General features: G+C 36.2%; 1 protein-coding gene across 3 annotated transcripts in view; it reads right to left on the bottom strand.

Annotated features, from left to right (window-relative positions):
• BABAM2 (BRISC and BRCA1 A complex member 2) overlaps window positions 1-16,185 on the bottom strand; it is a 162,526-nt gene that overhangs the window by 71,867 nt on the left and 74,474 nt on the right. For all 3 annotated transcript variants that reach the window (XM_071739394.1, XM_071739393.1, XM_071739395.1), the window contains exon 7: window positions 3,684-3,793. In XM_071739394.1, the coding sequence (XP_071595495.1) occupies window positions 3,684-3,793 (110 nt within the window). The remainder of the gene's footprint in view (window positions 1-3,683; window positions 3,794-16,185) is intronic.

The raw sequence follows: 16,185 nt of genomic DNA, 5'->3' as shown, positions 1-16,185 counted from the left end.
TAGAGTCTAGTGACTTTTAATAAATAGAAACCAAAGATTTGATGGCCATTTTCATTATAGATTTCCTTTCCCTGTGAATGTCTATTATACTTTCACTAAAAAGATAATTTTCAGCTAGCAAGATGCTTTTTACTGCCAGGTTTAGAGACATTACGAATAATGCATTGACAAAAAAGAGGGAAAATATCCCAGCAGCTCATTGCACAGAGTGCAGAAACAGCCTCAGAATATGTCTGTGCCTACCCAGCAGCAGGAGGTCAGGCTGATGACCAAGTGAGAGACCTCAAGCACTGACACTGCTCAGCTCTCTGACCCTCTCCCCAAAGCACAACAGCCATCAGCAGGAGCTACAGAGCATCCTGTGGCCAGTCCCATGCCCTGGGTGGGAGGAAGAAGAGAGGCAGGATGAGCTGGGCACACACTCTCAAGGATGCTGACAAGCACCATCCTCTGTCAAGTTGGGTGGTCAGTCTGTGGTCTTACCACTTCCTCCCAAAGTGTGCAGACACTTGATTTTATGATGCTGCAGTTTTCATGGCAGCTTTTAAAAAAAAACAGCTATCATAAATATCCCATGTTTCATTTTAATATAATTTTTAAAATCATTAAAAATGACTGTATTAGCATCTGCTTACTGATGCAGGGGTAAAAAGAACAAGAAAAATTATTAAAATTATAAAATGAGAGCTTTTTTAAGTAATTGATTTCAAATTAAGCAAACATTATAGAAATTGTTAATGTGTTGTGAACAACAGTACTTATAGGAACTTTTAAATTAGCAAGTTTAAAATAAAGAATTAAACAACACAGAGTTATGAATAATTATTGCTGATATTTTTATAAAGGAACACAAATCCTTTGTCCTTAAGTGCTACAGACAGCATTTTTCTCACTATAAGAACTGAACTTGACAATCTTGATGCCAGACACCACATCACACAAGTCAATGGAACACTGATATTGACTTGAATGAGCCACAATACTTCTCTACTGCATTTTTACCTGCTGTTTTGAGCTTTTTCAAGCCAATCGATGAACTAACACCTTAGTCCCAACCCATAATAGCAGAAACTTTCTTCATTTTGCAAATCTCTTCCAGAGTCTATGACAAAGAGCAGTCATTATCAGTACTATGCTTAATGTCCATCTAAAAACAGCAAATGTGCTTTACAATAGCCCTTGAAAGCAAAAATGCTGTATTCATTTTGCTAGGACTCAAATTCGCTGACAATCTGTGGGCAAGCATAATTTTTAGAAAATGCAATGTGGGAATGCATGTTTATATGGCAGAACAAAAAAGCAAGGAAACCTCTTTGGAAAGCAGGAGATAATGCACATTACACAAACAGGCCCTTTGCTTTTATTTCTCTACAAAGCAGGACTGTTTCTGTCTGAAAATGCTTTTTCGTATGTCAGGAAAACGCTGTTCCTGTTTGCTTGTTCTTCTTAAGGTGAGCAGAGTTTAGTATTAGCAAAATAATTGTGGGAATTTGATATTTATTCTGTTTTGTTGAGTACTTGGGAATGTTATGTTGGGAACTGTCAACTACTAGTTACTCCACCTCACAATCTACTGCATAAAAAAATACACTGGTAATTTGCTTACATGGCTTTTGTAGATGTAATTACTGTTAGCAGCAGGAAAGAACTTTTATAAGCAGAACACAATTCAAATGTAACATGCCATGGCCTCAAGTCATTAAACTAATCCACAGGGCTTTTTGAGGTTTTTTTGTACTTTTGGCAATAAGTATAAAGAAGTACACATTGTTGCTTCAGTTCCCAAACACTGGAAACTTAAATATCTAGGCTGTCAGTCCCTGCTAAACAGAGAAGAGATTGGTTTGGGGAAAGAACAAGAGACTGTATTTTGGGTATTAAAGTGCAATTGGACTAACATTGAAAACATACATTTTTTCACAGCACATAAAATGTAACTAGTGGAATAAAGGAAGGTGTAAGGGTTCACAAGAAACTCTTGGATTGGGGGTTACCAGTATCTAGCAACTATGATGAACACCTTACAAATTCATGAGGACAGGGCTGAGTTATATGAGTGAAGCATCTCAACTTTGATACACAGATAAGGTGAGGAGGTGTGGCATGGAACTCCAGGGTTTACTGGAATGATTTGAACCTAACTACATAAGCTATAAAAAACAAAGCCATAAATATGTCAGACATGTCAGATATGTGCTAACAACACCCAGGTATCTTTCTACTATATTGCTCTACATAACACACCTAAAATCAGATATTCTTTAGGCCGCTGACAGAAAATGTAATACTTTTTGGATGAGAAAGTGTTCCTCCATATTACTATTCTGGTTGGTATCAAGAGGTTAAAATCCTTCTAAAGATACCATTACAAAGTGAGAAAATAAGCAACATATTCATTAGCACATGGGTCATTTAGACAGACATACCTCAGTGGCCCAAAATATATTTAAAAATCAACATGTCACTCAAGCTGAAAATACAGGGGGAACTACTGACAACCCATTAGCTTTTAACTGTAGCTGAGCAGAAGAGTCCTTTGGAATACTGAAGGAAAATTATATGTTTGACTTCAATTATTCACTCAACTAGTGTTGACAAAAAGTAGTGAATGGAAAAGAAATATGAAAATATAGAAGCCACTAAATATATTGTGTGTATGTGTGTGTAATCTGTGTTTTCTTAAATATCTGAGAAGTCTTATGCCTTTACCTAAATCAAATCTTGTTTTTTATTTTTTAAATTGCATCCAACACTTTATCCAGACCAATGGCCTGTTGAACTAAATGTCAAGATACCATGTTCCTTCACCCACACAAACTTTATCACTGAGTTATTTTAAAACTGTGGTAGTCAGCATTTCCCATCTTTTCTCTACCCACAAGTGTCATAACTTTAGATGAAAGCCACTGCAGTATTAACCAGAAAAAGAAAGCATCATTGAAACAATGCCAGACCAGCTTGACTGTTGTATGAACAGTCTACTTGAACAGTTTCATGCAGTTACTTTTTTGAAGCAGACATTAGAAGACTGAGATACTGCAGGGAAGGTGAAACATTAAGACATTCTTCCTGATTTGTAGTCCTCAGCCTTCCATTTTAGGAGCAGAAATTAGTTTCGCAGCAAATGTGTTTGCCAACAGGTGAACAGATCAGTAAGATTCAATAATCTTAAACTGAAATCTTCAGATACACTTCTGAAAACAGTAATTTAATAAAGCTGCAAATTCCTAAACCACAGTTAATACAGCCCTTTAGCTTCTACAACAATAATTTATTAAAATATATTTTTTTTATACAGAGAATGTACCTCTCCCCCCCCCCAAAAAAGAAATTAAAAATTCCCCCACAGAATCACTACTGGTATGCTGTACCATAGGAGGTACCCAAATTTGCTGCTACAGGAAAATACAGCACAGCTTTCATGGATTAGAGTGATAGAATATCACATGTGATATTCTTGATGTGATGACTTTTCTTCATCCATATGTAATTCAGGCACAGATGCAGAACTCTCATTTCTCCATGACACATACGCTTGCAGTAGCCCTTAAGACTTTAAGCAATTTAAAGCAACAGTTTGTTATCATCTAGCCAACATTTCTTGAATATATTGGGAAAATATTGAGAAGTTAAAAGATTATATAGACTGAACACTCCAGAAAAAAAAAAACCCTCTTACTCACTGTTCAATACGTGGGGAAAGATACAGCTTAGGAAAAACCTGAGTAGCTTCTGCATCCTCAAAACTAACAGAGAGAAGTGCAACATCTTCTCCAGGATCTTCGTTCACATCCTGTACATAAAAAATAATAAATATAAGATGGCAGAGGACAAACCGCAGTCTTATAAGCTCACAGATAACAAATAATTAGTCAAGTACCAATTTATTTCACAGATGCTTCATTGAGGAATCTAAAGTGTAACCACCAAAAATAGGTTGCATGTTTATTATTTCTTACTATATTAGTACTTAGAAGACATTACACTATGCTTAATTTCCTTCAAAGTATGAAAATAAAATTATTTTGTTAACAAGCATAGAGTAGTGTGGCTCTTCTTCAATCAGTGGGACTACATATTTCAGTACAGATGCAGATTTCATGTTTAAAGAGTTCTTGGTTTAACACTAACATCAGACACAAATGTCAAAGAATATTTTTAAATATATAAAATATTGCTGAGTTATGACCACAGATTTTACATTTGTTATTTTACAAAGTAGTATATGGTCTAAAATTTATGCTGTACTAAACTCCTACTCCTCTTGTAGATAAAAAACATTTTTGTGATCAAAAATTTGTATTTAGAAGTCCCCAAGGTTCCTGCAAATTAAACCCTTGCATTACTTTCTGCAAAGACTCTACACTCTATAAAAACAGCTGTAAGAAAAAAAAATAATTTACACTAAATGCCGTGACAGTCAAGCTTAATGCTTTCACAGTTTATGCTTCCTTTGTATCAGAACAATCAGCTACAGTTTAAGGATCAGATAAAACAAATTGTTTCTGGTTAGGACCTGACATGTCTCCAATTCATAAATCACATTCAGAACCAACAAGTGCACTACTGCTACACGCAACTTCATTCAGTCTCCTGACCTCTAGCTAGCAGTGCAGTCACCCTCACTGGCAGCAAGTAACACGGTGCCACCCTGCTGCTTATCAAGAAGTCCTTTAGCATGCTTGTGCATATGTACATAGCAACTTGACAGATGCATTTGTTTTTATCTGTTTTGGAAAAACATGAGAGGAAGTAGCCCAGGAGATATGTGCTCAAAGCAGGATCAACGCGGTGCAGCGTGCCCTGCTATGCTCTGTCCCACAAGCAGCTGTGAGGAAGGAACATGCAAACCACTAAAACATTGTTAGGGGAGCCTGTCCTATCTAGGAAGGAAAAACAAAACAAAACAAAAAACCAAACAACAGGGAAAAAAGTGACTGCTGAGTGGTTTCAGGAAAACAATCTTGTGCCATTTAAAGCTTTGGCAGGACTGAAACTGTTAATGTTCAGCAAGAGTAGCTGCATACCAGCTATTACGTGCAGAACACAACATGCCAAGAAACTTAGTGATAAGCTGCAGGGAAGAATGGGTCTTAAAAAAGCCTAATTGTCTTAGATGAAAAATGAGACAGAGCTGACAGTGTTTTCTTAAATTCTGCCTTGATGTGCAGCTCACTTCTGACAGGTGAAAGTTATTATACTCTTAGAAATGCCTACAAAACGGTCACGAGCACACTCGGCCTAGAAATCAGAATATTGTTTTAATGTGAATTTACAGAACAACACTCTACAAAAGCTACCTGCTGACTTGTTGGGGTAGGAGCAGTTTATGGATGGTATCATATGACACAGTTGCCTGTAACAGCAACAGGCAACACAACAACTTTGTGACCCATGATGCTTCTTTCAGTGTTCCATTTCTATCATTTTCAGTAGAAGAACAAGTACAGATTACAAAACCTTTTTCAACATAACAAACAACAACAAAAAATACACAAGAGTGCAATTCTCCCACCTTTTCCTCGGCATTTCATATATTGCCATCATTAAGGAAAAAGGAACAGTTTTGCTCCTGAAGCTGAGTGTGCCATTAACTGGCTTTTCCCCACTAATTTGCAAATAGTCCATCAGATGGAAAGAACTACTAAAACAGAATAAGCAGTAATACTATTGATTAAAAAAAATAAATAATCTGTTAATGGGCATTCTTCAAGGGTTGACGAGTAAAAACAATACATTTACAAATATATATAGTCTTCCAATACCATATTCTTTTGTTTGTAATTATTTTCAAATAATTTGCTCTTGCAGAATACAACTTTATAAGCTCCATGCACAAAACCAAATGTATTTAATCTTGCACTTAAGGGTTTAAGTTGTTGTGCACACAGATTGACATCAGAGATAAAACCAGTTTCTAGAATACCATCCAGGTGCTTACTGATCAAAGAGAATCAAAACAAGGGAAAAACCAACAACTAACCCCAAAACAGATTAGGTGAACACCACTACAGCATCCATTAGCCCACACAGTAGTATCACTTTATATTTTCTCCACTCTCTAGTGGCTTCTTTAATATAAAGACTCATCTCAAGGAAGAAAAAACCCACACAGCAATGTAACTGTCACAGTATCTTTGCATGTCATTACACAACAAACGCTACTGCAACTACTGTAGCCAGCACAGCACTGGGTTATGTTCAGAAGTCTACTGTCCCATGCAAGCTTGAATAAAAATATTACATTCTTTTGTAGCTACCATTTTTCACATGGATGCATATTTTTGGTCCACATACCTGAGAAACCAAAACTTAAAGAAGATGCAAAAAATCAGCATTTCTGTAGGTTTTAAAAAGATGTAACGAAGTAACACCATGAAGTTGGCTCAAACTTATTACTTAGGTGGCCACAGATTTACGATGAAGTCCCTTTGTATCCAACACCATACTGCTTATTCTTTTCAGGCTTCTTTGCTTTTATTTATGCAAGAAACTGCTTGGTAGAACTGCATTCAACCCTGGGATGTCTTCACAACTGCCGTTTATAAAACTAAACCAAAACCACATGTCTAACAGATAAACTCTAGAAAACTTTTCAACTAATTGACTTTTTTCGTGTTGCCTCCACCAGTCACAACTTAACTCTTTAGCTGGTCTCTCTCCTGGTCATCTCTACAAACCTGCTAGAGACTAGGTCAGATAATGGATCCTTATATTTCATTTCCTCACAACTGAGGCTGAGATCTTTCTATTACACCAAAGCAAACGAAGGCAAACATTGTTTAATGCTCCATACCAAACTCTGCCCATACAGCGTCCCTCTCTTCTTCCATTTCTGCATGTGTCTTTCTCTAAATAACTTGCCAGATTTAAACAGAGCAGCAAAGCAAAATCACCTCTCTTTTTATTTTTCAGTTGGCTTCAAAAGAGACAGTGACATTCAATTGTTTTGGCAATAGTCTTCCCTTTTAGGAAAAAAAGAAGCTGTTGAAGTGAAGTCACAAATCTTTTTTTAATGTTTAAGGAGCCACATTCCTTCTAATAATTTGTATTGAAATGACAAAATAATTTTATATCTAAGAAACACTGATTTTGAAAAATTAAGAATTACAATTTTGTATAAACATCAGGATCCAAGGTGAGAACTTCCAAACTGAAGTACCATGTTGTACTCACAGAAATTTTACCACACAAGACTCTATAGAAGATGCTATTAAAATTAACTTCTATTGTATGGAGAGCACATTCTGGGCCACAGGAGTGTAAAGGTTAAAAATTAATGTTTACAAAAGTGTTTGAAACCATCAGTTAAGCATGTGATAATGCACATCTTCTGGTTTTTCCACAACAGTCTCATGCATTATAGTAAAAAAAACCCAAAACCATTAATGATCCAATAGAGATTTTCATGCCACCTTGCTATTAGTATCTCTTTTTAAAAAATAGTATTTTCCTTATTTCAAAAAATGCCCATTCAAGACAAACAGGAAAAAAATAAATATGACATTCATCACTGAAAAGAAACAGTTTTCATTCTCAAGAACTGCAAGAGGTTTCTTGCACTTATAGAATACTTTCCAAAGTGTGGACTGATCCTTGACTAAACCTCTCAATTGCAGTGGAAATGCAAAATAAATGCAGTAAAGCAATGAGAAAGGAATGAAAAAAAAAAAAAACCCTAAGGATTTTCAACCTAAAAGCTTTTTTTTTTTTTTTCTATTGCAGAGACCTTCTAGTAACAATTTACATAAATAAACTTCTCACAAATAAAAGCACAAAGAGAAAGTTCATGGTAATTTATTCTAATTTACCCTTTGTCTACTTAGCCAGTGCAGATGAAAGGTTCATTAAGTATGTATTTTTGAAACTCAGGAGCAAGAGGCCATGTGAAAATACAAATGCTGCACGGAAGAGATGAAAATGGAAATTTGAAGGCATTTACAATTTTTTTAAAAAAGTAAACAAAAATGCAACAACAAAACAAAATCAACAAAAACAAACAAAACCCCAAAACTTCAGCAAAAGACTTCAGTTATTACAATACTCCAGAGTAAAATTTAAAAAACTACTTCCAATTGCATCAGTACTGTCTAAACAATAATTTGTTCCTTTTCATTTGCATCAGTTTAAACTTACATTCAAATGCATGCTTTAATGTTCACAATTGTTTGCTTTGGAAAATATTTCATCTTTTTACTAAGTTAGTATGGGTTGCTTATGAAATTTATCATCAAAATCACTTTTAAATACACCATCCAAACGACACTGTTTTCTTGTGTCCTACCTACTGTAACTGAAAACTGGGAATTTACTGGAACTGACAATTTATTATGAGTCAGATGGTTGATAGCCAGTCCAACCAAAACATCTGCTCTACTCAGTCACAACTGCTATAGCCCATTTCCTCTTGTGCCTGGAGTCCAACCAAGTTGTAACTTAAAGTTCCTTTTCCTTAAAGATGCAGACTCTGGAAAATCAGTTATTAGTTTTTCTTGGTTATCAACAAAGAATCACTTTGCAACCTCTGATTAGAGTACACTTTCAAGAGGAGCTATTTCTGTACTACTTGGCATGCAAGTGTACCAATCAGCAACGTGTAAAGTGGTAAATGAATGCAGGCTTATCCCAGGCACTGGCAGGACCTGGCTATCCATGGAAGACTTGAGAGGCAGGGGACATGAGACAGGGGGAACAGGCCACTGTAAAAACTGAGGACCTGGGATTAGGAATCCAGTTTAGTGACATTAACAGCAAAGCAAGAATGAGAGGAAAAGAAATCGAGAACTTGGCAGAAAGGATGGGAAAGGATATGGGGGGAAGAGTACTGGCATGCTTTGGGGAGGACAAGCAAATTCTGGCCTGGAGATGGGCAGACATGAGACAAAGGAGCAGGGCTTCTCGTAGGGATGCTACAGCATAATGCACTAAGAGCAAGTGGTTCAGGAATAAAAGTAGGATAAGGAAGAGCAAATAAACTGTCCAAGTTACTGAATATTCCTTTGGGTAAAGAGATGGTAGGCTGATGACTGACGTTGCAGAAGCCTCCGAACTGTGTGGTCAGGTCTAATCTGCTTCAGGAGGTGCCCTGTCCCAGTCGATCATTCCTGCCTCTTCCTGGAGATTTCTGACCTCTTGGCTCTTAAAAGTGCTCAGTAATTGTCCTTGTAGCAATTGAGGGGATGGAAACCTCCATTAAATGGGGAGGGAAAGAATTGTTTAAAATAATATAAACAAAGGAAAAACTTAATTTACTATTTGTATGACGTGAGAGAGGTTGAGGGGAAGGTGGAATAAAAAGGCAGAATATGTATGAGAACACAGAGGACTTGGCGTCTGCTGACAGCTTATGACAAATCTAAGTCTTTCAACAAACGTTCACTTGGCTGTGGGACCTCTCAGCCCTACCAACTCAGTCATCTTCACAGAACTTGAGTGTGAAATTTGTATTTCAGAATCCTTTCTGGGGCAAAAGGAGACATATATGACAATAACATGCACCCCGAAAGGTAAACTATATTAGGGTCAAACCTAATCCACATAATTTTGCGTGATACATACCTATAGTGGAACCATAATTAAAAACTGATCAGACTAATGAACAAAAGAATCTGTTTTTAAAGCTGAAATGTGAATTGCAGCAGAGAAGAATACACATTACTTACCTGTACTATTTAGTACTGATGGGCTACTTGCATCACAGTGGTTAGCAAAGCTTGTCCTTTTCCCTCCAAACCATAGCATGCAATAACATGTAAAACAGCTGTCAAATAAAAGCAACTCGTATCCTCACTGTTAGCAGATTCAGTAGCCAGCTTTGATACAAGCAGTTACATGTTCTCCCAACCTTTTTCTTCATCTAACATTAAAAAAAAAACAAAAACCAAAAACCAAAAAAAAAACCAGGGGAAAGCAGGCTAAGGAATGTGAAGTGGCAAATGAGACAAGAAAGCCACTTCACTCTAGGGAGAGCGTGTAATTATTCCAGGAAATTCTTTCTTCTGTCTTCCAGGAAACCCACCAGGTTAGATCAAGGAGTGCAGATTCTTTAAATAGGATCTTTAATGAAAACAAAGGCAGTTACCTTGCATGCACTGACCACTGCATCAAAGTGTTCCAAACATAGCCCCTCTCCCAAGGTAACAGTACAGAGCACTCGCCTCACTCAGCCTGGGCAAAGAGCACGTTTGAGCCCAGATCAACTCCTATTTTAAAAGTTATGTGAATGTTGTAGCTTGGGAACAGTTCTGTAGAATTTGAAGAGCTTACTTCTAGGACAAGATACTGAGTTTTCTACATTAACATAAATTTAAATAAATACCTATGAAACATTTAAAAAGTATCACCAGGACCTCCAAGAATCACTAATTGAACATGAAAACAGTTGTTTCTTTCAATTTGAGCTGTTTGATTTTCAGCATTTAAGATACATACATATTTAGCTTTTCTAAGATAGAACTGTTTTCCCTATACCATTTTATTTTACTATGGTCATAGTAATTCACTACTACTTACATAATATAAGTGACTGTCAGAGTTAGTTAAAGAATGCTGTTAGGAAAAGCGTAAGAAAAACCAAATGGTTAAAAAGAAGTAACATTCTTGTCCATGAAAATACATGTTAGATTCACAATGTTGAAGATTAATGCCATTTATGTGGATAAAATTTAATTTGTTTTGACAGCAGTGAAGTGGTGACACTTTCACCACAACAATACCATTTGCTTAGATCTGAAAAGCACAATCTCGGAAAACAAGGCAGATTTCTTCAAAGGCCAAAAAACATGTTTTGGTAAGTTTGGGACTCAAATTGAAATAAATAGTCTAGGTGTGGCAAAGTCTAAAATTAATATTGGTTGTGGTCCAAAATGAACACTTCTGAACTGATTCCAAGTGAGTTAAAATGTATACACAATGAGCATGTAGAAATAAGAGATATAAAGTACATTTGCAAGAGGGGATCATTCTGTCTCATTGAGTGTCTCTTTCTATGTCCTCATCAAAAAGCTGCATTTATTAGTTGTGGTTTAATGACACTACAGTAAGAAACATTTTATATTTTTAAAAGAGACTGGTATGAAAGACACTCATGATGTTAAATTTCACCTTATTCAATGAAACTTAAGTACAAGCGTGTTAGCTCTACCTGCTCTAATATTAGGTAGCAGACTCAGGAAGCAAGATTATTACCCAAAATTTACACAGTTTGGAATGCCTCTGTAACAAATTAGAAAAAGTAACACAAACCAGAGAGAAACAGTATCAGGGATCCAGATTGCTGGAAGGTAGTGTCAGACCTGATTTTTCCATATATTCACCAAAAAATGCCTTTGTTTCCTTGGATGACAACTTATACAATACTAGAAAGTGCTGCTTGATTTTGATTTTGTCTACTTCTAATCTAACATATCTAGGACTGGATAAGTTTTAATAAAACACTACAGTGTTGCCATTAAAAAGTATGTTAACCTGAAAGTTGCCCGTATTATTGTGATGAAGTTTTGTTGTCAGGAAAGAAAACACCATTGTATCTTTCCCAAAACCTCTAGCAAGGGAATTGCCTCTCTCTGCCATCATCAGCTGACAATGGGATACACAAAATGTTGGGGGACTTTAGAGCTTATTTTCTATAGGTCACCCTGTCTGTTTTTAAACAGTTGCATCCACTTAGACCAAGCCAAGGTTGCCATATCTTGACAAAGAACTTTTCATCTTTAAATCAAGAGCACCGCAGAGGTAGTTCTGAAAAATCCAGACATTCTACTTCCAACAAATGCTGCTACAAGGTGGTATCAGTGGTGCTACTGACAGAATAAAGGACAACACAACCTGAGTAACAGTGTGAGAAACCAGCTGAAACTGTAAGACTGAAAATTTAAATGTTGCCTTATAAGTATTTATCTTAGATAACTGTTGGCTGATTGTAAACAAAGTTCAACTTTTTTACAGAAAGGTTTTATGTATGGCAAACACACTCCAAGTGCCTTAAAAAGTCATGTTTGAAAGTTACAGGTAAAGAGGAAGCAAAGGACCAGAAGTATTAAAATTAATACTTGGACTAATAACACCAACATCCTAAATGAGGAATAATTTGGGGACAGCAAGGCAAAGAGTAAAGGAGGAGGCTGCTTTCATCTGGACTTTGCATATTAGTGACAGATATGCTGGTTCTGAGCAAAGACTACTTTCAATTCTATGTATTTAAATCAGTGTATGTGCCTTCAGTGCATGGAAGACTCTTTCATCTGTGTTTTAGATGTTATCTATTTAGAATTTGCATTTGAAATGATCAATAATGGAGATTCAAGATTTATGTAATGATATGATTAATTTCTAGGACTTTGAGGGATCAGGCATTGTCACCTGGGGACTTGTCAAGCTATTTTCTTTGCTAACAGTCACTAGAAGGCATTTATTTCACACATATTTCTGCATTTTCTTTTTACAATATGAATACTGGAAAGAACTGTGCTAGGAACTAAAAAGGCAGTTCAATTCCCACCCTTAAAAGGACCTAATGTTCATAAACTATGATAAAACACAACGTTAATGTATTCTGAATTACTAGAAAAAATATTAAGTGGATTTACTATATTTCCAAGTGTAAAAATACTCTTGGGGTTCTCAGCAAGACATAAATAGAAAGAAAACACAAAATACTTCCTATTTAGATGATTTATGACAGGTCTCAAGATAGTCTCTTCCTCTATAAATCTCCTGAAGTTATCAAGCTACTTTCTCAACATGTAGTTAGGAGCCATTTTTAAAATGTGAGCCCTATGCCTTTTGGCTGGCTTTCCCAGCTAAAGTTGTGCAACTTGGATTTCAAATCCTTCACAGTGATTCCACTGAGATTTGAATCTCTCCAGCCACCTCTTCAAATGACTGGACTATAATTTATTGAGAAAGAAGTATCTTTCTTCTCCCTCATTTTACTGATCTTCAGTCTCCTAATGTCATTCCAGTGTCCAAAGAGCCATCATCTCTTGGTCCAGTGCAAAACAAGACCTGCTAGTAAATACCCAAGCACTTAAGGGCAGTATAAACAGATCATTGCTACTGCTTGAAATAAAATAATTATCCTGACACGCCAACTTTCTTGGCATTAAATACAGCTTTTCTGTACATGGGTATTTATACTTCATATGTGTATATTGTAAAAAAACCCACAACTGTAACAGATAATAGAGACAAGGCTCATGGTTGAAAAACAGATTTACAGGTAACAATTATATTTGAGAAGGTATTTGTGCAAGTACAAATCCTAGATACAGAGCTAAGTCTTAAAAGGGCAGCATGAAACTAATGCTGGCATTTTTTTGAAGATAATGAAGTGACTGCTGGATATAATAATTGGATCTCACAAGAAAAAAAAAGAGTAAAAGTTAAACTTTGTTTGTGAACACATCTATGATAAGTATTTCTGAAACCATGTTGGAAGCCAGCATAACTGTTTATTTTTTAAATCAATCCAGCTTTTTATTAAAAGCTTTTTCCCTTGCTCTACACATACTCTCACATGTTCCTGGTTCAGTGACTACATCTGCAGAATCAGAAATACTATAGATTACATGGGTCACAACAAGAAAGCCAAAGTAAAGCCATATTCTGAGACCAATCTTCAGTGAACCAGTAAGTACCAACCAGATTTCACAGATGAAAAAGTGAATAATCAAAGTGTAAGGCAAAAGCAAGCGAAGTTGCACTTGCTTGGTGTTCTTTAACCACTGCAGCTTAGTACTGCTGAGCTGATTTAAAAATATGAAATGTTTTCTTTTTAAAGAAGGTGCTTTTAAAGCATTAACTGCTGTGAGTTGTTTAGTTAATTGTTAGTTTCCTGAGAATTACAAAAATGTTTCTTATTGAAGTCCACAGCACTCTGGATTCACAAACTGTTTATTATGCATTCCCATTTCAAGAGCTAATATTTATACTTCTTTCTGGGAGAATTCTATTACCCCTTTGTCCCTTTATTACATTTATGTCTACAGGACCTTAAAGGAGTGTGTCTGTTGGGGGCATTTTCTGCTTTGTACAGAGAGCATGTAAGTTGGAATATCCTATCCTTGAGCCCTATTTACAAACATTCATAATTTCAACAAACTATATGCTCAGTGTAATCATATACACAAATGTAGATGCATATAGAAGTCATGAAGAGTAAGAAACCATTACTGTGAAAGAGAGTTCTTCCAGTAAGAAGAGGAACACAGCTTTTTTTTCTTGTAACCGTGTGGAAGTGGATCCTGCTACAGGTGTTCAGCAGGATGCTAGAATGAAGGATAAAATCTTTATTAGTAAAGAATAATTATGACACTGGGCTCCCAGTACTCACAGCTGTACTGGTGTGTAAATCATGTGCAAAATGTGAGGAAAAACTCCACAGGGATAGTCTCTGTTATGCACATAACAAAAGTCACATTCTGTGACATTTTATGTCAAGAGAGGTCTCTGGAACTTACAGCGTGAGACAGTAAATCTTATACTTCAGCGTAGTGCTCAGGTTAGGGTTGACTCATCCCTTGTTGTTTACCTTGCCCCAGACAGTGCCTGAAACACAGTGTGTCCAGCTCAGATGTGGTCCCAGAGCAATGGTAGTTGCTATAATAATACACCACATATTTCCAGATGAAAGACTGATTCCATCACAGAGATTTCCCTGATTACTGACTCAGAAAAGATCACCAGATCATTTCCCCTATCTGCTCCATTACTGCATACATCATGAACCTGGGACAGAGAATCTGGAGAAGTACTGTTAAACTCTTTGACAGCATCTGGAGCTGTGTTTTGATGAAAAAGATGTGGGTTCAAAGGCTATTAATACTGATACTCCCCTTGAATTTGTAGCATCTCCTGACACCTTCTCTCTTCTATCATCTATTCAGAAGTTCCTGGGATAACTTCTTGTAAATCTAATGCAACTTCTAATGCTCACACAAGGACTGGAATTACTTGCACATGCTCAATGGCTTCAGCACAGCATCCTAGCATGCCCATTTTAACAGAGCAACACCCACTCTCCTTGGTAAGACATCCAGGTTCCTGTCCATAAAAAAGAGCACCAGTTCTTCATCAAGGAGGATGATGTCATCACACAGAAGACTTGGGTCCTAACAGAGTAAACAAAGTTTCTTAACATGTCCTAAAATAGAAAACGTTTGATAGTTTTTTCTCCATTTGTTTTTTCTTTCCCTCTCTTCTTTCCTTTGAAACTCTGAATGTAAGAAATTCTAAAAGGTCTAAATTCTTTTCAGAAGTTTCTTGAAAAAATGCAAGTTTGACATTCAAACCTCACAACTGATAGGATTTGCTGTACGGTTACTTACGAGGTTCCAAGAGTTCTTGTGGACTGACAGACAACAGTTACTGTTCTACTCCCCACTTCTTCATGAACCTCAGCTCCCCCAAGGGTATCAGGTTCAAAAGAATGTGTACCTATGTTTGTGTGGCATATTTATACCTAGAGTAGAATGCACTGAGACACTTCCTTGGCAACAAAATATGAAGAATTTTAAAAAGAGTTTAATAAAAGTGCTGGTTTGGCAATCACTTAAAAAATAAGAAAACAAAATTAACTGCCAGAACATAAATGAAAAGCCAATACTTAAGATGTCATAATAAAATAATCAAAAAACAGCTCAGCAGATTAAAACCTGTGATGTTAAATAGCAATATTTAAACTCTTATGTACATTAGCAAGCTGCAAGTCTGGAACTATCAAACCTTTCCTTCTAAGAAGCTCCTTAGAAAACAGCTGTGTTTATCAGTGACAAATTAATAGTCAAGAGCATTTTAAGGATCAAGGGAAAGGGAAGATTCAAGCCATACGCATTCTGGGAATTCTTGAGAATTGCCAAATTCAGGTCAATTTTTCTAATTAATCTTTCCACTATCAGTAACTTGCTTTTCTCAAGCGTATGCAAAAATTTTACTTTCTTGAGATCTTATGTGCAAAATATAATTTTTCTACATTTATGGTACTTATCTAGAAATGTATTTATTAACACATTTATTAATACATAAATGTATCTCATTCTTTATTTCCAGGGTCCAAAGGTATCGTTAGAAGTCTACTCTATCTTGTTATTTCCTGAATATTTAGGATAGTTCAAATTTTGGGCCACTATTTTCACTTTGTGTGTTGTACCTTCACAGTAGTCATAGAAGAAAAGAGTCTGCGTGCAC

Source organism: Heliangelus exortis, chromosome 3 (genome assembly GCF_036169615.1).
Source record: "Heliangelus exortis chromosome 3, bHelExo1.hap1, whole genome shotgun sequence".
NCBI lineage: Eukaryota > Metazoa > Chordata > Aves > Apodiformes > Trochilidae > Heliangelus > Heliangelus exortis.
The sequence above is the reverse complement of the archived record's forward strand: the minus strand, read 5'-3'. Positions and strand labels throughout refer to the sequence as shown.